General features: G+C 50.5%; 1 protein-coding gene across 6 annotated transcripts; it reads left to right on the top strand.

The window, feature by feature from the left end:
* Positions 1-10,254: 10,254 nt before the first annotated feature.
* Positions 10,255-20,491, top strand: LZTS3 (leucine zipper tumor suppressor family member 3). Of its 6 annotated transcripts, none has more exons than XM_042980809.1 (5): positions 10,255-10,331; positions 14,726-14,951; positions 15,468-15,944; positions 16,263-17,126; positions 17,467-20,491. In XM_042980809.1, exons 3-5 carry the CDS (start codon positions 15,486-15,488, stop codon positions 18,163-18,165), a joined length of 2,022 nt encoding a protein of 673 aa, XP_042836743.1. In that variant the 5' UTR covers positions 10,255-10,331; positions 14,726-14,951; positions 15,468-15,485; the 3' UTR covers positions 18,166-20,491. The 6 variants fall into 6 exon arrangements, with proteins under 6 accessions (XP_042836743.1, XP_042836741.1, XP_042836742.1 ...); XM_042980807.1 differs by having other exon boundaries at positions 10,274-10,331; positions 14,021-14,951; XM_042980808.1 differs by lacking the exon at positions 10,255-10,331 and adding an exon at positions 13,449-14,102.
* Positions 20,492-21,755: the final 1,264 nt, after the last annotated feature.

Here is a 21,755-nt window from a genome sequence, read left to right as displayed (position 1 = left end):
CAGTTCTTGAAATAGTGATTAACATGTTTCTAAATATGTATAAAGCGCTTTCACAATTAGTACATGAAAACTTTCAGGTTTAACCACTTGTAATTTCTCAAGCATTTAAACAATTATTACTTAAATACTTCTAAGCATTTAAATCCCCCAAATTTAATACATGAAATTATTTTAAATGCTTTTACATCTTAAAAAGTAGACCTGGTGTTAAAACAATGACATTACTGATCTATGTGTGTGATACTGAAACTGATTATAAACATTTCAATATCATGATTTACATTTGCTTATTCACTGGCTCTGCTTTTATTTCTTTTGCTTCCTGAGGGTAGTTTTCACTTCTCCTGGAGCCCCAGCATGATTATCTCGGATGGCTGAGGATGCATATATATGAAGGATGGTGATTCAGGAGCAGGGACCCAGGACTTCACTGTGACCCTGAGTCCTTTAGTTGTGTGGCCCCTTTTTCATCATTAGGTCCCCCCTCCACATCAGAAACACTTGACTGTTGTTTCCAGCTCATCAGGTAAATTCTGATTTTGGAGTTCCCAAGTTACAAAACGCTCATTATGCTTGTTCTGGGTGCCTTATCTTTATAGCCCAGTTCGACAGGCCTGTTTTGATGCCACTTGCTCCCAGTAGAGCCCAGTTCAGTTTTGTTCTATCACAACGTCTCTTTTTCATGGACCTTCAAGGCCTGTTATTTTTTTTTAATGCTTATTTATTTGAGAGAGACAGAGACTGTGAGTGGGGGAAGGGCAGAGAGAGAGGGAGACACAGAATCCAAAGCTGTCAGCACAGAGCCCAACATGGAGCTTGAGCCCACAAACTGTGAGATCATGACCCGAGCTGAAGTTGGACGCCCAACCAACTGAGCCAGCCAGGCACCCCAAGGCCTATTATTGACAAGCCTGTGGTGGGAGAGCCATATAATACAACTTGTCTTTTCAAAAATGGTTAAAAGATTGGCCATAAGTTGAAAAATTGTAAAAGCTGGGTAATGGGTACATGTAGGTTATACTCCTATTTTTATATTGAAAGTTTCTCGTAAAAAAAAAAAAGCTTAAAATTAATAAGGGGCGCCTGGCTGGCTCAGTGGGTGGAGCATGCCAGTCTTGATCTCAGGATTGTAAATTCAAGTCCCACAATGGGTGTAGAGATTACTTAAAAGTAAGTTTTTTCAATTTGAAAGAAGTCATTTACTTATTTATTTATTTATTTATTTATTTATTTATTTATTTATTTTTAGTTTGTTTATTTTTGAGAGAGCACACACACGCATGTGAGTGGGGGAGGGCCAGAGAGAGAGGGAAAGAGAATCCCAAGTGGTCTCTGCATTGTAAGCACAGAGCCCAATGTGTGCTCAAACTCAGGAACTGTGAGATCATGACTTGAACCAAAATCGGGTTGAGTGCTTAACTGACTGAGCCACCCAGGTGTCCCTGAAAGTAGTTGTTTATTAACTGACCAGATTACAGAAATAACTGTGGTAGATCCCTTAGGTCATCCTTCTAATAAGCCTGTTGATCTTGTCTTCCTTGTTGCCAACACATCTACCTTCTACAAAATGGGTGGTCTTTTTTTTCATTCTTTCTTGTGGAGAAGATAATTTGAAGGGCGTAAAAATAATTATTTCTTAAATAAGTGTTTATTTTATTTTTTTAATTTTTTTTTTAATGTTTATTTATTTTTGAGACAGAGAGAGACAGAGCATGAACAGGGGAAGGTCAGAGAGAGGGAGACACAGAATCTGAGACAGGCTCCAGGCTCTGAGCTGTCAGCACACAGCCTGACACGGGGCTCGAACTCAGGGACCGCGAGATCATGACCTGAGCCTAAGTCAGCAGTTTAACCGACTGAGCCACCCAGGCGCCCCAATAAATGTTTATTTTTGAGAGAGAGAGAGAGTGCGAGCTGGTGTGGGGCAGAGAGGGAGACAGATGATCTAAAGTAGGCTATGCACTGACAGCACAGCGCTCGATGTGGGTGGGACTCGAACTCACGAACCCCTGAAAAATCATGAAATCATGACCTGAGCCAAAGTTGAACCAACTGAGCCACCCAGGTGCCACTAAAAGTAAAATATTTTTTAAAATAACACAATGAGCCCTAGATGGCTTCATGATCCTTGGCTCAAGATAAACTTCAGAAAAGGGGCTAAAAAAGCTGGACCCTGTGAGGCTGCCAGTAGTCCCTCCATCGACCTGGCAATTGGCCCCCAGGCTACACAGTGGCACCAGTCAGTGCAGGATGCATGTTGGATCTCTGTAACACAAAAGTTATTTAACACATTCAAAGTGTGTGTCAAAAAACTAATAAACTATGGAGAGCCTACTGAGTATGAGGCAAGATGCTAAGCACCCCAGGGAACTGCATTGAGCAAAACCTGGCCCCATCCACAAGTGGCGGATGGGGCAGTGGTGCTAATCCACCAGGGAGACCAGTCGGCCAGCCAGCAGGTGCATGGCCAAATCCTGTGATATGCAAAAGGGACCAGTAGCTTACAAGCAAGGCCTTCTGGGCTGAGTGGAGGACAGGTGTGGGAATGTAATGAGCTGTCAGCACAGAACCTGATGCAGGGCTCGAACTCACAAGCCATGAGATCATGACCTGAGCCAAAGTCGGATGCCTAACTGACTGAGCCACCCAGACACTCCGAGTAACTCATTTCTTAGCCCTTCTTTGCAGTCATCTCATCCCACAAATCATCGTTACTCCTATCAACCCCTCCCTGTACCAACTCCACTCTTCACAAGTGCTTGCCCCAGACATCTCCAGTCCCAAGTCCCAGCCCCAAGATTGGAGATGACTATTCCACTGAGGCTGTGTTTCTCAAACTTATTTGACAGTATCTCTTAGTAAGAAATCCATTTTTCATTAAGTACATGTTCGTATGCACATGCATAGAGAGACCTGAAGCTAAGGTGTCCTAGCAGTGCTTTGCTTAGTGTGGTTGATGCATGTTGATATTTGCTTCTCTGTTCTGTACCACTGCTGATGCTGACTCCATTGATTTCTTAACCCACTAACTGATTTGAAAAATAGGGTTCTAAGGAGCCTGTTTCTTTTACATTGAGGACAGGGCAAAGGATCAATATCTAGGTGAAGAGTTGTGTAATATATATAACTTGATAATCACAGGGTTGTACCAAAAGCAATTTAGACTACAGTAGTGACATTGAAAAATAGTTTTACTTGGTTTATCCTGACACCATACATAATTTTTGGCTTATTATATACTACATTATTTTGTTACGCATTACAGCAAAAATGTGTAAGAGAATGTTATGAGAACCTATTAAATACCAATACTGTAACATTAACTTTGTTTAAATATAATCTTTTGCACATAACATGCTAGATTTATTGGCTGGTTGTAGTCATTTTAACTTTACTTTCTTGACTTCTATTTCTAACCTGTACAAAAACACATCCATCATCATCATCATCATAACGCAAAAACTAAAACTAGTAATGCTCCAACTGTATTGTAACTGAGTAACTGAGATTTAATACTTCTGTTACTTTATTTTCCTTTAACTATTTCTCATCAATGAGGTACTTCACGCCATTTTGTTGTTGAGCTAAACCCTACAGTTTATAGAACAATGCAGTTGGGTGGATACATGCTTGATGTCTACTCTGGCAGTTGTCTTTATGTATTTTTTTTTTTTTTTAGTTTGTGCATATTGCCTCATATCAAAATAGACAATAATAACAAATATGAATATATGAGAAATTATTGAACATATAATCCATCATTGCTGGGAAACTCATTTTTCCACGTCTCAGCTACTGTCCCTGCTGGATTGTAGTAACTCAAGAGAGGAAAAGTTGACAAATGGTAAGGGAAGAACACATGGGAAGTTTGGGCCCCAAAGACAGGTAGTATAAATTTTACCTAGCCATCTCATCTAGTCTGCAACCATATCTGCAAATGTAAAAAGTTTACAAAGAAGGCTTTCTGCCAGACACATGGACCCCAGCTTTTACAAAAATTCTATCTGGTAACATTTTTGGAGTCTGCATGTTTCCATAAAATTGATTAAAGTTTTGGTATAATTATAATTCCATGATGCAATAATCATTATTATTCTGCTTGGGGCTTTAAGAAGAACAACATTCTTCACAAACAGATGTGAATTCATAAAACTCTCAATGGTGGGTGGTGGGGGCAGTGGCTTATATTGGTTTATGCTTTGTTTCTAAATATCTTGCAATGAGGTTTACACTGTTTAGATACAGATAAGTCTCTTTGTTAGTACTATATAAACAAAGTATCAATTATGTAAAAACAAAAGAAAAATGTCAGGGACCCTTGTGAACATAAAAGCAAAAACCATCTTCTATTGGGAAAAATGGGCAATGAGTAAAGAATAGTGGTTTTAACGGTCTAATAAGTTTTTAATATTTTTCCCTTTAACTTTTATTTTTTAAGGGTCCAGTGTGTGTGTGTGTGTGTGTGTGTGTGTGTGTGTGTGTGTGTGTGTGTGTAAACATCAGCTTATAAAACCACATGTTAAAGACCCCAGCATATTTGGATCATAAACATTTCAGTTAGTTTTATATTGGTCTGGATAACCCCCAAGACCTTTACTAGTCATTCTCAGGAATTTTTGGCCCAATTCCAGAGGTTTTTATTTCCTCATAAAGCAAGCAATAGCTGTGAAAAACTTTAGTGCCAACATCCAAACTTAAACATGGATTTAAGTGCTTTGTCTGCCCTCCAGTTTGGCATTTGGAGGTCACTGCTCAGTCACCCCTAAGAAGCCCCAAGCCCCCTTCTGGATAACTTGGTGGGTAGGACCCCAAAGGGTCACAACAGTCTTTTGATTGGTAGGTTTTTATTTGCATCTCTTCAGTATCAGCAGGGCTGCAGATGTTTTCAGTTGCTTGTTGGCCATTTGTATTCTGTGAATGATCTATTTCTCTTTTATCCATTTATCTGTAGACCCAGGGTTTTTGCAGTTTCATTCACCATTCAACAAATGAATGTTAAGTATCCATTATGTGCTTGCACTCATTTTCTAGTACTGCTGTAACATCCACTCATTTAGTGACATAAAACAACACACACTTACTATCCTCTAGTTCTGTAGAAGTTCAACATGGATCTTACTGGGCTGACATCAACCTGGAGTTGTTTTCTTTCTGGAGGCTCTATTCTGTCTTCTCCTTGGCTGTGGTCCTTTTCCTCCATCTGTAAAGCCAGCTATGTTGCATCTCTAGCCTTTTTCCACAGTCATATGCCCCCCCGCCCCTACTTCTGCCTTCCTCGTCCACTTTTAAGGATCCTTATGATTACACTGGGCCCACCTGGATAATCCAGGATAATCTCCTTATTTTATAAAGATTTTTGAGTAATCACAACACTCACATGGGGCTCGAACTCACAACCCCGAGATCAAGTCACATGTTCTACCAACTGAGCCAGCCATGCACTCCTAATCTCCCTATTTTAAGGTTAGCTGATTAGAAACCTTAATTCTATCTACAACCTTAATTCTCCTTGGCCATGTAACCTGACATGTTTACAGATTCAGGGGATTAGGACTTGGATATCTTCTGGGGTCCATTAATTCTCCTTACCAGGGTATTAAGATGGGGATATGGAATTTTTTTAAAGTATCCTGTCAAAAAAAAAAAAAAAAAAAAAAAAAGTATCCTAACAGATGCTAAAAGTTAGTGGGGAAGACAGATGATTAATCAATCACAATTTTCTTCTTTTATGTTATTTGTCAGATTTTGGCATTAAGATTATTCTAACTTTATAAGATGAATTAGGGAGCTTTTCATCTTTTCCTAGGATTTAGAATGATCTCTTAATAGATTGGGTAGAACTCAGCTGTAAAACAGTCTAAGGCTAGTGCCATTTAAAAGGGTAAATCTTGAACAATGTTTAATTCCTTTTGTAGTTACTGATCTTCCTAAAACCATAATTAAAATCATGTTTAAGTAGCTTTTTCTTTTTGGAAGCTTTAGTTGGTGCATAAAAACACAAATACTGAAAAAGAGCTCAGTTTATTGTAGATAAAATGATCGCATCCTGGAAATCTCTAGATTTATGCTTGGCTTGCTCCCCTACCTCCAAATCTTTAACTTGTCACTTCCTGAGGGAGGCCTTCTACCCTATTCAGAATTGGGATTCCCCAGCAATCTCAACTTCTCCTTAGTATTTGCCACTTTCTAACCCACTGTATATTTTACTTATTGTCTCCTCCCTCTTCAAATGCAAAACCCCATGGAGGTAGGGGTTTTTGAGCAAATATTTAGTATATTAATAGCCTGCTGTTGCTACATTTTCAGAGCTTATTCACCTGTTTATTCTTCCAAGCAAACTGCGTTATTTTTTAAAATATTTTTTTTTACAAAAGTAATACATGCTTGTTGTTTTTCAAAAAATTCAAACATTACAGAAGTGCCTGGAATCTTCTCTCTGCCCTCCTCCCTGCAATCCCACCATCTCAAAGTAGCCACTGTTAATAGTTTGATGTGCATTTTTTTTTTTACTTTTCTGTGCATGTACATATATATTCTTACTAGAATAATACAAGAATCAGAATACGCATACGTAAGATTCTGCCCCATTTTCACTTAATGTAGTCATCTTTCTATGTCCATACATAGACACCCATTGCACTGGATGCACTCAGATTCATGTACTCAATCTTCTATTAATAGATTGATGTATTTAGGTTTAAATTTATTTTTTCTATTGCAGTCAGTGCATCAGTGACCACCTTTGAACATCTATCATATTACTTGTGATGGCATTTCTTTCCAGAATGGAATTACTAGGTCCAAGGATCTATATATTTCACATTTTTATAGATTACCCAATTGTCCTCCCAAAAGGTTGTACCAATTTATACTCCCCAAAACATCATGAGTTCCTGTTTCCTACAGCCACACCAACATGGGATATCATCAGTTTTTAATTTTTGTCAGTCTGATACATACATATTTTTTTATTTTCCCATCTTTATTGAGATAATACACTCTTGTTTTAACCGCCTTCGATTTGTCCCACTGGTGAGGGAGGGGTTCCCACCCTTGGGTTATGGGGATGGTCAAACACAGTACCTGACACTGGACAGGGGAGATTGACAGCAGTTTATTGGGCACCTATATCCTCACAGCTCAGCGAAGGAGGACACCACAGGTCACACAGGACCATCCAGGTGTCGCACTCAGAAATACAGTGTACAACCAGAAGCTGGGCAGGACAGGCTTTGTAGCAGCAAGAGGGTGAGGTGAGCCCATCATTCCTGCAGGGAACGTGATTGGCTTGTTTGAATGATTCCACAGGCTGACAGAGAACTGAAGCCTGCTACTCAGAGATAAGTCAAAATTGCACCTGGCCGATTTGATAAGGAGGCTTGTTTGGTGAGGGCAATGTTCACTTAGGCCATTTGAGGCACTCCTGATTTTACCACCTGTTGAAGCACAAAATATTGAATCTTAGTTTCAACTCTTCCTGGTTAATTATGAGGGTTCTTTTGGGGTACCGATTTTTGAATGACTTTTTGGCATATATGATAATGATTGTTTTCCCATTTAACAAACATGGATCAATATCCTATACAAGAATATTTAATTGTATTTCCTTGAGTTGTAGTTAAGAATTTTTTCCCCATGAATTGATAAGTATTGATTGGTTTGCAGTTTCCTTTTTATGCTATATTAGGAATTAAGGATAATTGTAGCTTTCATAAAATGAAATTGCTTTCTAACTTTTCTGGAGTGTAATGCAGATTTACTGGGTAAGGACTATCTATTTGCTGAAAGTTTGAGAGAATTCTTTCATTTAACCACCTGAGCCCAGAGCCTTTTTTGGACATGTTTCTTAGATAATGTTTTCAACATCTTTCTTATTTTTGTAATTTTATTTCTCAGAAAATGGTCCACTTTATCAAGGTTTTCATATGCATTACAGCAGAGTCAGCGATGGTATTCCCTTGTTTTCCTGTTGTTCTTCTTAAAATGCAAAACTACATTCTCTATGATTTGGAACAGAAACTAAAAAGAGATTAAGGCTGAGATCAAGACACAGGTAGGGTGGAAACTGGCTAAAATCAAAGGAAGATAAAACAAGCAGAATTAAATATCTTACTGGAGAAAAAGAGTTTTCTTTGACCTTGACTCTCAAGAAAATTAAATCTGTGATGTGGAGGAAACATGAGATACTCTCCCAGGACGCAGAGAAAAAGGACAAAGATTTCATTGACAGTGGTGATCCAGTGTGATAATTTTAGGGGAGAAGAAAAAAAACCAAAGCAACCCTGTTCAAGAAATGGACAGGAACATTAGAAGAAAGCTTTCTAAGCTGAAAAGACCACTTCTTTTCTGGAAAATTAATACTTATACTTGCAAAATATTTGACTTTTAAGGATGAAGAAAATCCCAACAAGCACCAGGCAAATTGCTCACCTAACGCAGATCAGACCAGCTTTCCTACCTTTTTTTTTTTTGGGGGGGGGGGGGGTGGGGGTGGGGAGGATATATAATTGACATATTAACGTTATATTAGTTTCAGGTGTACTTGCTACCATCTTGAGACCCAAAGACAATGGGATAAGAACAAGAGAGCCTTGAGGGGTACAGTTTGAGACTCAAGAATTCCATAAACAGTCAAGCCACAACATTACATTAGTGTGTGAAGACAGTAAGTAGAAAGGCATTCTCACCTAGGGCAAAGGCTTAGGAAAAAAACATTCAGTGGTCCTCCCTGAAATCACCTGTAAAATGAGAGATGAGTCTGAATGAGAAATAGAAAAATTAGAGCATAAAAAACTGGCAGGACATTGATAGCAATTAAACAAAGAGTTGGCAAAAGCCTCTTTTCCAAGAGGATTTTGTGGCTTGAAAAAAAAAAAAAAAAGACTGGGTCTATCATCCTGGATTAAATGGACAGATATAAGTAGGTGTGAGGGCAAGAGGCCTAGAGATGGAAAGGCACATTCAATTTTTCATTACAAAAAGAGGAATATAAAAATGAATGATTTGTCATTGATTTTAATATTTGTGAAATAAAAACTGTTTTTACTTGATGAACTCAAAGGCAACCACTAGGAGACTTTAAAACAGAATTTCTATCTTGCAGAACACTATAGAAGATAAAAGCAAATATGGAAAAATACAGAAAACAAGAAATAGCAAGTACTATATACTATAAAACAGGATGTCTAATGACTAATCAGCTCTAACAGCAAAGATATAACGGGTTACATTCAACTAGACTGGAGGCGTTGCAGTTTTTAGGACAGACCCTTTGTAGCTCCAGGCTTTTACTAATGCTGAACCCTAGGCCTGGCTTGCTTCCCCACCATATTCGCAGTATTCGAGGCTAAGACCTCCAGTACAAGCCGGCTTCCTCCCGGCAGTCCTCCAGGGCCAAATCCCGGCGCAGAACGCAGCACGCGCGTGCGAAGCTGATACTTCGAGTGAGGGACGAAGTCCTGACCTCACTCCCTCTCACCCCCTAATGCGGCGTGGGGTTCGGGCCGGACCTCGTGCCCAGTGCAGGACACCGAGTGAGAAAGCACTCGCACCCTGCACGATTGTAATGTAGATCTTTTTCCTCGTCGCCCTCCTTCCCCCCCCCCCGCCCCCCCGCGGGCAGTGCGCCTCTGCAAACAGCAAGTTTCAAACGGGCTCCGTTTGCTGCCGGACGTAGTCGCTGCCCCTCGAAGCCTCCCACACGCCGGCCTGCGGGCCGCTTGGATATACCCTCAGCGCCGTCGGATCCACCTGGGACAACTCGCCCTGCCCCCACCTTGCAGACTTGCAGTCTCAAGCCCTCCGCTGGGAGGCCGCGTCCGGAAGAGCAGGAGTGGGAGAGGAATGGGGCTGGGGTCGGCATCTGGGACCCCTTCCCCAAACCCGAGGGTCTCCTCCCAGTCGCCAAAGATGTGGTGGAGGGCGCGGTCCCACCGCATTTGTTACAGATCAGAGATCAGAGCCTGGGGGCCGAGCCCAAGGGGCTTGGGGGGTGGCAGGAGACGAGCAGAGGGGCTCGGGACCGACTTACGCAGCCTTGGAGAAGGCGAGATAGAGGGGTCCCAAGCGCAAACCTGGACGTAGCTACAAAGGGGTTAAGGCATTGCGCCCCGCCCCAGCCTGGGGATTGGCGGCCCCGGGGGGCGTGGCCGGAGGGCGGGCCCGCGTTTGCCGCAGCCGCGGGTGGGCGGGGCCCGGGCGGGGAGCGGGAGGGGCGCGGAGCGGAGCCGGGCCCGCGCCGCGCGCCCCGCCGGGCGGGCTTCGGGCTGCGCCAGCGAGCCGGGCCGGTGGCGCCCGCGCCGAGGACCCCGCGCTGGACCCCGAGGCAGCGAGTAAGTGAGGCCAGCCCACCCCGGCACCCCTCCCGGCTCCGACCTATCGCCGTGCCCGCTGCACCTAGATGCTCGTCCGGCCGGACCCGGAGCTGGGGAGGGGGCGCGTCCCGCTGCTGGGGTCCCAGGGCGGGGGAGGGGAGTGGAGATAAGGCCGATGATGTCATGGATGCTTCACCAGGCCTGGGGGGAGGTGGCGGCCGGAGGGGGTGCGGCCCGGATTATGTCACCTCTTCCCTCTGCGCCCCGCCCCCCGGGGCCACACGCGCTGGTAGGGAGCAAGGGGAGGTGCGAGAGGGATTTCCTGCACCACAGAGACCCTAAGGCACCTCTTCGGGACAGCCTGTGGCCGGGGTCTCCGAGCTGGCGCTGCGGGCCGTGGTCTGCTGGTGAATGGCGAACACCCCCACTTCCCTGCGCGGAAGCTCGTGTGTGCGCGCGTGTGTGTGCTGGGTGGGGGGGGGGGCGCCGTCAGCCCCCTCAGTCCTTAAACACCAGCTTCACCAGAGCCAGGATCTAGGAGATGGTTCCCTTCCCCCGTTTGTGCCAAGGGAAGGTGGGTCTCTCCTCACACATCCCAAAGAAGTTCTGAAGACCTCTGCACCCCAAAACCCTTACAGTGCCCCTAATCCCCTTTCTCCCTCAGTCCTTCTTCCCGGAAGCCCTTCCTGATTTTTCTGTTCGGATTCATTGCCTCTCTGCATTGCTCATAACATGCATTCCAACATGCACTCTCTCTGCATCTCCTCAGGGTCAGGGCCCGGAGACCCCCAAGATTCTGCCATCTGTGCCCCAGGGCACCCACAGGCCAGTCCCGGGGGTAAGCCTCAGAGTGAAATCTCCCTGGAGTAGCCTGAGCCAAGTGCCCCAAGGCCCCTGCTCCCCTGGGATGATCAGGGATGCTGTCCTGGGAGGCAGCATTTGGATTGGTCCTTGAAGGATGCAGGGTGGGCATAGAGATCTGGGAAGAGATTTTGTGTGGAGTGGAGAGGGGCTCGGGTTAGGGGGAATAGGATGGGCAGTAGGAGATGCCTTGGAGGCCCTGCCGCAAGCTCTGCTCTGGTTCTGGGGACTGAGAGAAATGCCAGGCCTTTTACCCATAATACATTTACTTCTTAAGATTCCTGTAAGGTAGGTGTGAAAACCCGAGGTGAAATAACCTGCATGCGTTCATCCCTAATCAGTTCAGCTGGGATTTACACTTGAGCTGATGCCTCCAGAACTCCTTCGACTGTTCTTGGTGCTGCTCTTGGAAGAATTTAGGCAGAGCGGGGACAAGATCAGTTTTGCCCTTTAGAAAGAGTCCTCTGGCAGCTGTGTGTAGGAGGGAGTGCAGGGGGAAAAGGCCAGTAAGGAGCCCCCAGCAAGGGTGCTGGCAAGAGGGGCTACTGAAAGCTTTAGGGGGTAAATGGGTTGGTATAGGAGCCTCTGAGACCACAAGAGAAGGGTGGAGTGTTCTTAGCTTTAGGAAGGACATAGGTAGGGAGGGGTTGAGTGGTCATGGGGTTGGAGGGATCTGCCCATGCAAACCCCAGATATAGTTCATTTGGCCCCTTTGCGACCATCAATACTGTGCATAATGCCCCAGGCACTGAAGGTTGATGGTACAGAGAGGCAGAATTGGGCAACCTGTCATCTCAGGTGCTCGAGCTGATGCCATGAGGCTGCCTATGCAGACCACACTCAGCTACCTGGGCCAGTTCAGGACCCGGACCCATACACGAAGCTCAAACCCTTCCTCTGGGCTCAGTTTCTGCCTGTCAGGGAAACATATGCCCCTCTTTGTCCTGCCAGCTCCCTGCTGGGGTTTTGAGAAAAGAAGCTGCAGCAGTCCAAACTTGGGAGAGGCAAGGGGCAAGGAACATTTGCATGGGGTTGATCATGACAGGTTAGAAATGGCAATTCACTCTTTGGGGAATGAGGCCCCAGGGAGAGCTGCTGTGAGTTGACAATCAAAGATTCCCCAGGTAGAGCAGGAGATGGTCCCAGGAGACAGTCCTGGGAACACCTCATTTCCAACTAGGTCTCTGGGCATTGAGCTTGTCTGGAGACCACACACATTCCAGGGAAATAGTGGGGCAGAGTGGCATACAATCAGCCCCAACCTATGGCAGGTTCTTCTTCCCTGAATCTCAGAGAAGGTAATACTGCATGTTTGTAACGCACTGTACAGCTCATAAAGCACCTTCGCAAACATTATCCTCTGTCACTGTCATGATCAATGTGATCACTTCTGAAGTTTGCTCCTGCCCACATCCAGGCATCTGGTGTAGCCCCCTTGCCTAGATCTCTAATCTCACTATTGGCACCTTCCTTCACCATATCAACATACTCAGGTTTCTACCATGCTTAATTTAAAATTAGAAAAGAGTCTTTGGATCCCAAACCACCTTAAACTACTGTCTTCTCTGGCCTTCTCTTTTAGCAGAGAACTCTCCCGTCTTTGCCTCCAGATCCGTCTACTCCTCTAGTCTGGCTTTGCTATTCACCACTTTTCTGAAGCCATTCTCTCACAGACACCAGTGAGGTTTCCACCTGCCAAATCCAGGATACACCTTCCAATCCCAATTTTACCTGGCCTCTTTTTACTACTGGGAGCTGCTCCCACATTCTTGAAGCCCCCCAGCTTGGTTTGCAGGGCCTGTCTTCTTCTGGCCTCCGTCTTGAGTCCACACTGCCTCCCAGACTTCCGGGGCTCTGCTCCCCCTAGCTCGATGCTGGGTTCCACCCACACCACCCTTGAATGCTGACCACCCCAGTCTCTCTTTCCATCCAGTAGGTGAGAGAGATCTTTCTCTGGTCCTTCCCAAAGTACCTGTTTCCCCAAACAGTCTCCCTCTGTTTTGTTAAGGGTGTCACATCCACCCTGATGCCCCAGCTGAGATTCCTCCCTTGCCCCCACCATTGAACCCCATCTCTATGAAGTTTTGCCTTTTCTTCCTCCCAACCCTGCCCAGGCCTTCCCACTGGTTTCGGGCTTCAAGCTACTCAGCCTTCATCCTTCTAGTCCCCAGCTGCTCCCTACACTGGACCCAAGGATGCTGAGAAGGGGGTCATGCTTAGGGTGGGAGGGGGATTTTTGAGTTGAAGGGTAGCTGGGCTGGAGTATGTGGGGAGTGGGGGCAGTGCAGGAACTAGAGTGAGGCATGAGAGGTAAGAAGGCACTCACTCTCAGGGTCCTGCATTTACTGATACTGCACTTAAATTACTCACTAGGTGCATCCCTGACCTCACCCTAGTCTCAGCCCTGCATGTGGGGACAGACTGGCTCTAGGCAGGGAGGTGGTACAGTACTCTTCTCCACCCCTGGGGGGCAGATGCTGAGAGAATGGAATTTTACAAAGGCAGTGGGGACTGGCTTGGTGGTGAACTTCCCAACCACTTAAAGCTGTAATTCCAGGTGTGGTAGCCAAAAGACTCCTGAAGGGCAAGATTTTTGTCAGTATCCCCTGGTCTGGGGCCTAATAGCAAGCGCACGGCATGAGAATAGGCATCTGGGTAGAAGACAGTCTGAGGGGCACTGAGGTGCCACCTGGACCCCTTCATCTTCGTAGAGAAGGAGGGCTCCTTGCCTGGTTTCTCATGGGAGTAGAGGGTAAAAGCCTGAAGGATGCCCCTGCCACCTCTGACAAACGTATTTGAGGGTCAACATCCACGGCTGGCACTGCCTGGTGCCTTTGCCTCGCTAGATTATGCGGATCTCTGGGGCAGGTGTTTCCAGGTGTGGATTTGAGACAAAAGAACCAGGAAGCGGGGCCTCCCAGAGCACAGGTAACCCGAGGCCCTGTCGCCCTGCTTGCGCTGCTCCCCCTGCTCTTGTGGGCTGGCCTTGGGGGGTGGGGGGCGCACGCTCACGGAAGGGCTCAGAGGACTTCGCGGTTCAAGGTCCGTAGAGAACGGGGGGAGGGAGTAATCCAGGAAGTCTTCCCGGTGGCAGTGAATTCTTAGTGGGGGATCGGCCGCGCAGAATCCCCTGCGGGCGCAGCTGGGTGCAGAAGCCCCGCCCCTCGCCCCGCCCACCTGTGGGAAACACTGGCCCGGAGGGAGGCAAGGCCCGCGCCCGCAGCTGGCTGCACCTCGTCCTCTGCCCCGGCCTCAGCCAGCGCCCGGGCTTCTGCAGAGGTACTGACCGTGGCAAAGGGGCCCCTCGTGCTGCCGAGTTGGGGAGACCTCGGGAAGATCCCTTCGCCAAGCGCGACTGCCGCGGTCCCCGGCCGTCTGCGGGGGGTGGGGCGTGCCTGAGGTGGCGCCCACAGGCGACCCACGGGCGCGCGGCAGCTGCAGCTCCCGCCTTCCCGCACCGAGACCTCGGTCCTCTCCAGCGCCCGCCGCCTCGGGGCGCCTGACACGCGGCAGCTCCACGAGGTAGGTCCTTCATTCCTCCCATTTCGCAGAGGAGAAAACTGCAGTCCGGGATGGCTCAGTCGGCCCGTCCAAAGTCGCACAGCTGGTTCGGGCCGAGCCCCGACTGCGAGAGTGAGGCACATGGCCCCTGCAGACCGGGCCTCGGAGGGTCCCAGGCTTGAGGACCCGTCGGCCCCCCACCCCCTTGGAAAGGCAAGGAGAGGAGCCTGCGCTGGTAGTGAGCCTCCACTTCTTCCCTTGACTGCAACACCCTAGGTTAGGGGCCTGGGAAGGATCTCCCCCCCCCCCCCACACACACACAATATTTGGATAGGGGTGGGTTCTCTCCCTCTCTTAATTTCTGAGGGTCCCTGTTGCATTTGGGTATTATTGTCCCCTTCTAGCCTCCTTTCCCCAGCCCATGCGGTTGGGTCGTAAGTGCCCAGACCCAAGGTCAAGAACACCTAAATTCTGAGGGCTGCAGTGAAGAACTAGGGCTCATGGAGGAGGTGGGGTTGAGGCAGGAGCTGAGTGGAATGCAAAGCTGGGAGGGTATGTGCATGGTGCCCTGGGGCCTGGGCTTCATCAGGTGGGCAACAGGCACCCCGTTACCAAGCTGTCCTCTTACCCCGGCCCCACTCCTTCACCCTGGATGTCTGGGAACCCTTGTGCCCATTAGAGGGAAGGGGACACCAGAGGGTGGGGGGCAGGTGGTGCTGGGGCTGATTTGGCTGGGGTGGTGGGAGTGGGGGTGGGACTGACCTATCTTTGCCTTCCCACCTGTGCCCACAGTGCCCCCTTGGCTTAGTCATGGCGAAGCTGGAGACACTGCCTGTGCGTGCTGACCCAGGGCGGGATCCTCTCCTGGCCTTTGCCCCTCGGCCCTCTGAGCTCGGACCCCCAGACCCTCGCCTGGCCATGGGCAGTGTGGGCAGTGGGGTGGCCCATGCCCAGGAGTTTGCCATGAAGAGTGTGGGCACCCGCACAGGGGGTGGGGGCAGCCAGGGCAGTTTCCCCGGCCCCCGCAGCAGTGGTGGTGGGGCGAGCAGGGAGAGGCCAGGCCGCTACCCCTCAGAAGACAAGGCTCTCGCCAACTCCCTCTACCTCAACGGCGAGCTGCGGGGCAGTGACCACACTGATGTCTGCGGCAATGTGGTGGGCAGCAGTGGTGGCAGTAGCAGCAGCGGTGGCAGTGACAAGGCCCCACCACAGTATCGTGAGCCCAGCCATCCGCCTAAGCTCCTGGCCACCTCTGGCAAGCTAGACCAGGTCAGTCCCCAGGGCCCTTTTCTGGGAGATGGGAGGCTGTCCAGAGAGGAGGATCAAGTGGGCCCTGGAGGTGGGGTTGCGGGGGCCAGAGGTTGGGCTAAGAAGCCATGGGGAGGGGTCTTGAGGGCCAAGTCTAGCTGGTGGTCCCAGGGCAGAGACTTGGTTTTCAGGTAGCGTGAGGTGGAGACCCAGCTTCAAGGGACTCCGAGGATGGAGATTAATTGGGGGCGGGGCTGAACGTGTCTCAGAGGGAAGAGGCTGGAGCCAGGGCTAAGGCCCCATTCTGATGCCCACTCCCCCTTGCTTGCTTTTACTCAGTGCTCAGAGCCGCTAGTTCGGCCTTCAGCCTTCAAGCCCGTTGTACCCAAGAACTTCCACTCCATGCAGAACTTGTGCCCCCCGCAAACCAATGGTACTCCTGAGGGGCGACAGGGTCCTGGTGGTCTCAAGGGCGGACTAGACAAGTCTCGGACCATGACCCCAGCGGGCGGGGGTGGGGGCGGCCTCTCAGACTCCGGCCGGAACTCACTCACAAGCCTGCCCACCTACAGCTCCAGCTATAGCCAGCACCTGGCGCCCCTCAGTGCCTCCACCAGCCACATCAACCGCATCGGCACTGCCAGCTACGGTGGTGGCAGCGGCGGCAGCAGCGGTGGTGGCTCGGGCTACCAGGACCTGGGAACCTCCGACAGTGGGCGGGCCTCCAGCAAGAGTGGGTCGTCCTCCTCCATGGGTCGGCCAGGCCACCTGGGGTCTGGGGAGGGTGGAGGTGGAGGCCTGCCCTTCGCGGCCTGCTCACCACCCTCGCCCAGTGCTCTGATCCAGGAGCTAGAGGAGCGGCTGTGGGAGAAGGAGCAGGAGGTGGCAGCCCTGCGGCGGAGCCTGGAACAGAGCGAGGCCGCGGTGGCCCAGGTGCTGGAGGAGCGGCAGAAGGCGTGGGAGCGCGAGCTGGCTGAGCTGCGGCAGGGCTGCAGTGGGAAGCTGCAGCAGGTGGCCCGCCGCGCCCAGCGCGCCCAGCAGGGCCTACAGCTGCAGGTGCTGCGACTGCAGCAGGACAAGAAGCAGCTGCAGGAGGAGGCAGCCCGGCTGATGCGGCAGCGGGAAGAGCTTGAGGACAAGGTGGCCGCCTGCCAGAAGGAGCAGGCTGACTTCCTGCCCCGGATGGAGGAAACTAAGTGGGAGGTGCGGGCAGGGGGCTTGGGCTTTCCCCCTCTGAGTCTCCTTCCTTCTGTCCCTCCAGAGAAACCCAGAGCTGTGGCCCACTGTCACAGGGGAGTGAAGGGGAGGGAGACAAAAACGATTAGGAATGTCTGTGGGCACCAGAGCGGGCCCAGGGCTGTGTGAGCTGAGCCAGGTGTGTCCTGAGTCCGAGGAGGGCCCGGTGTGTCCTTCCTGAATGTCCCATGAGCTGACGCTGTGTCTGGGCATGCTGTGTGCCTCTGGGGCTGGATGTGGTGGCTGTGGTGCCAGCCAACAGGGCTCTGCCTTGACCCTGGCCCTCCTCGCCTCTGCCCCTGCGCAGGTGTGCCAGAAGGCAGGGGAGATCTCCCTCCTGAAGCAGCAGCTGAAGGACTCGCAGGCCGACGTGTCCCAGAAGCTGAGCGAGATCGTGGGGCTGCGCTCGCAGCTGCGGGAGGGCCGGGCCTCGCTGCGGGAGAAGGAGGAGCAGCTGCTCAGCCTGAGGGACTCCTTCGGCAGCAAACAGGCCAGCCTGGAGCTGGGTGAGGCCGAGCTGCCCGCGGCCTGCCTCAAACCTGCGCTGACCCCCGTGGACCCGGCGGAGCCCCAGGATGCCCTGGCCACGTGCGAGAGCGACGAGGCCAAGATGCGCCGGCAGGCCGGGGTGGCCGCCGCCGCCTCGTTGGTTTCCTTGGACGGGGAGGCGGATGCTGGCGGGGAGAGCGGGACGCGGGCCCTGCGGCGGGAGGTGGGGAGGCTGCAGGCCGAGCTGGCGGCCGAGCGGCGAGCCCGGGAGCGCCAGGGAGCCAGCTTCGCGGAGGAGCGCCGCGTGTGGCTGGAGGAGAAGGAGAAGGTCATCGAGTACCAGAAGCAGCTGCAGCTGAGTTACGTGGAGATGTACCAGCGCAACCAGCAGCTGGAGCGGCGGCTGCGGGAGCGCGGGGCTGCGGGGGGTGCCAGCACACCCACCCCGCAACACGGCGAGGAGAAGAAAGCCTGGACGCCCTCCCGCCTCGAGCGCATTGAGTCCACAGAAATCTGACCCCCCCCCCCCCCCACCAACATGGGCATGTGGCCTTTTGACAAATGCCCTGTCAAAGGCCAGAGTCCACAGTGTCTCCTCCCCACCTTCTCTCTTCCCCATGTCCCCCATGTCCCCAGACCAAAGAGGTTCTCAAAGCAGCTGTGACCAGACCCCTCCCCTCCCCCCACTGGGGGCCCTCCGGGCCCTATGGCTGGGCAACCCACTCGGACCCTCCTCCCAAGGAAGGGATAGAGGGAGGCAGAATGAGTGGGGGTTGAGGGGCCCAGGCAGCAGGGGAGCCCATGCTCCCCTTATTAGTGCTGCTTTGTTAGAGATGGAGATAGCAGGCCTGAAGTGCCATGAGGTGCCCCCGTCCCTTGGTAGGTCTGGGCTCCTACTGTTGGCCACCCCGGTGTCCAGTGATGCTCTCTGTGGTCACCTCCTAGGCCATGTAGCCTGAGAGGGCCTGCATGGGATCTGCTGAAGCTGACAGACCTTGGGCTCCTGGCCTCTCTCCTTCCTGCTCTATTACCCCTCCCTGGGCAGATTGGCAGGACAAGTGGGAGCAGATGGCCTGTCTGTGGTTGAGAGGGCTACTTGGCCAGCCCCTCCCCCGCCAAGGTCTCTTGGGCTTAGGCCTCAGAGCCTGGCCTGGTCCTGAGTGTATGTCTGTATGTGCGTATCAGGCCGGAGGGGAGGCTGGGGTGGAGGTTCAGTGCCCGGGGAAGATCTGCCCTCCTGTACTTGGGAAGGTTCGCCTGGAGGTTTTTTAGCTCTACCCCACCCTTCTGGCCAGGATCCCACAGGGTGATAGCCCCATCTGCTTGGCTCACCCCACACCCAGGGCCACTGTCCTGCTCTAACTACAGCTAGTAAGTGCTACCTGCCTCTCAGGCACTCCCCTCACCCAGTTTCTGAGGTCATATGAGTGTCTGTGATGTCTTCCTGTGTCTTCTCCCACTCGATTCCCCCAGCCTCCCTCTGCTTTCACGCTCAGAACATCTTTGTCCTAGGCCGCCTCTTCCCCCAAACCTCACCTTTTCTTCCAGTAGAAAATTCTGCTTGATCTTTGGTGCACTGCCCACTTCCAAGCTCCAATGGGCCCAAGCCTGAGCCAGAGGCCTTTGTTTTGGGGGGCGAGGGGGATGGTTGTGATTGCCCTTGAAGGACAAAGCTGACCTGAGAGGAATACTGACCCCTGAGTTCCCAGGACCCTGGGTTTGCCCAGGGTAGGCCTGCATGGCCATCAGTGGGGGCTGGGACAGCAATGTCACTTCCCTCTCGGTATCCTCTCAGAGTCTGTCTCCGCAAGACAGGAAGGGAAAGGCAAATTTCTAATTCACCAGCAATAAAAATTAGAGGAGGCTTGGCCCTCAACCCTTGTATTTCTCTCTTTTCACTCTCTTCCTCCCACCCCCAAGACTGGGTTTGGAGGGCAGGGTGGAGAGAGCTGGCAACTACTGTGAGCAAGTTCCCCAACCCCTGACCAGCCTCCTCCCATGACTGGTGACTGTTTAATGAGCTGTGCGTCCCCCACAAAAACAAGAGTGCCCCTCTGTGTGGCCTCTGTCCCTCTGCACAGCCCCTTCCCGGTGACCCTCACCAGATCTCTGAACTGGTTGGGGGAGCCATCCTGGTAATCACTGCCCATTCCACTCACCCCTCACTACACCTGCCCCAGAACCTGGGCCTAGGCCAGAGGGGCAGGGGGAAGAGAAGGCATTAGTAGGAAAAAAATAGAAAAAAAAAAAAAAAATGAACAGACTCAGCTTTGGGACTTCCAACCACAAAAGAAATTATATATAAATATATATAAATATATATCTCTACCATATGTGATGGAAAGACTTCGTTTTCTTTTCCCAAAGAAATAAAATGGAGAAAGCCTCTTGAGTGGCATTCTTTGGCCTGCTTGTGTCTTTGCAGGTTTGGGAGGTGAAGCTGGGTTAGGGGGGTGTGGAGGGCAAAGCTGGGGTAAATGGATTTCCCAGAGGAGGCATAAGTCCGGAGGTGCTCACTGGGCCATGCCAGAAGGTTGGCCCAAAGCCCAAGCTCCTCCATGTTGCCCAGGAGGAGTCGTGGTTCCAAGTTTCTGCCCGTGGCTTTCTCTTCGGCTAGGATTGTCACCCTGAAGCGTTTCTAGGTGGGTCCAACTCAGCATCTGGACACCAGGCTGCTGCTTGGAAGGTAGGTGATGCAGGACAGCTAGATGTAGTATCCTGAGCCATGTTACAGCGACTGGCCAAAGTTTGAGGTCAGAATACAAAAACACGAAGGCTGAGAACGGACTTGTAATTAGTGGTGAGGCCCCAAAGACAGAATGGACCCAAGAGTGCTGCGAGCATGGAGCTGTCCTTTGCGGGTAAGTGCTGTCCTTTATAATTGCTTCTGTCATCTTTACGGAGCCCCCCCCCCCCCCCAGTCAAGAATGCATCCTGCTGCAAATAACAACTTGATTTACAAGAATTTAAAGGCTGGTTTATTTTTCCTTACCTGACAATTCTGGTCACAAGCATCCTGTCATAAGTATTGTTTCAAGGACATAAGACTTAATGTTCCTACTCTCCCATCCATAGTATGTAGTTCTCTCCATGCCACAAAGTGGCTGCCACAGCTCCACGAAGGGATTGAGGCCGTACTACTTTATCATGAAGATAAAAGTTTCCCAGAATCCTGCCGGTAAATTTCCCTTTAAATGTTGATGGGCAGAACTGAGCGGCATCCTCTTCTCACTTCAAGGGAGGCTGGGAAACTGAGTATTTGGCAAAGAAGAACAGGACCGCCATGGCTGCTTTGGAGCAATCTGGTTCATACCCTGGGGATGGGCCCTCTGCTCTCTCTGGGTTCTTCTGGCAAAGAGAGTCCTAATCAGCAAGAAGGAATATATGCTCTGGTCTGGCCCTAGTGAGAAAACCAGGCAAACAGTGCCCTCCGCAGAGCTCCAGAGTTGGGTTGCCAGGCTTGCCCCTCCTTGCAGTGAAGTGTCCTCGCTGCATTGGTTTTTGTCTCCCGGACAAGATGGTACCTTGGAGGGAAAGTCAGTTCTCAAGTCTCCTTCACAGCACTTAGGATAGGTGGACTAGCAACCAGGGCACTGACAAGGTATGACAAACCCAACCAGCAGTGCTCAAGTTTTCCCCAGAACGGCAGTGTTGGGTCAGGCCCTCTCGGAGGGTCTCTTCCTTGCTTAGGTGCTGATAGCAGCTCAGGTGTGAACCCCTCTACTTAGGGAGGTGAAGGATGACCCTGGCTTCATCTACTATATAGCACTGGCCTCCTCCAGCTCTGGCCCCTCATATCCATTTCTCCTAACAGGCTCGGCTTTTCATCACTAACTCTTCTCCTGAGAGCACTTCACAGATGCCTCTATTATTGATGATTACCCTCACCATACAGATGAGAAACTAGGCTTAGTCAGTTAATGTGATTTCTCTAAGGCTATAAAACCCTGGGTGGCGGGGCGCCCGGGTAGCTCCGATAGTTAAGCATCCCACTTCGGCTCAGGTCATGACCTCTAGATTTGTGCTCTGTGCTGACAGCTCAGAGCCTGGAGCCTGCTTCGGATTCTGTGTCTCCCCGTCTCTCGGCCCCTCCCCTGCTCATGCTCT

Source organism: Panthera tigris, chromosome A3, assembly GCF_018350195.1.
Source record: "Panthera tigris isolate Pti1 chromosome A3, P.tigris_Pti1_mat1.1, whole genome shotgun sequence".
Taxonomy (NCBI): Eukaryota; Metazoa; Chordata; class Mammalia; order Carnivora; family Felidae; genus Panthera; species Panthera tigris.
This window is presented reverse-complemented; position numbering and strand designations above follow the sequence as displayed.

Bases quoted from the DNA above. Each gene is read 5' to 3' on its own strand.
- LZTS3 (XM_042980809.1), top strand. From the start codon at position 15,486: ATGGCGAAGCTGGAGACACTGCCTGTGCGTGCTGACCCAGGGCGGGAT. The intron at 15,945-16,262 runs GTCAGTCCCCAG...GCTTTTACTCAG, and splicing joins CCTCTGGCAAGCTAGACCAG to TGCTCAGAGCCGCTAGTTCG. The intron at 17,127-17,466 runs GTGCGGGCAGGG...GCCCCTGCGCAG, and splicing joins TGGAGGAAACTAAGTGGGAG to GTGTGCCAGAAGGCAGGGGA.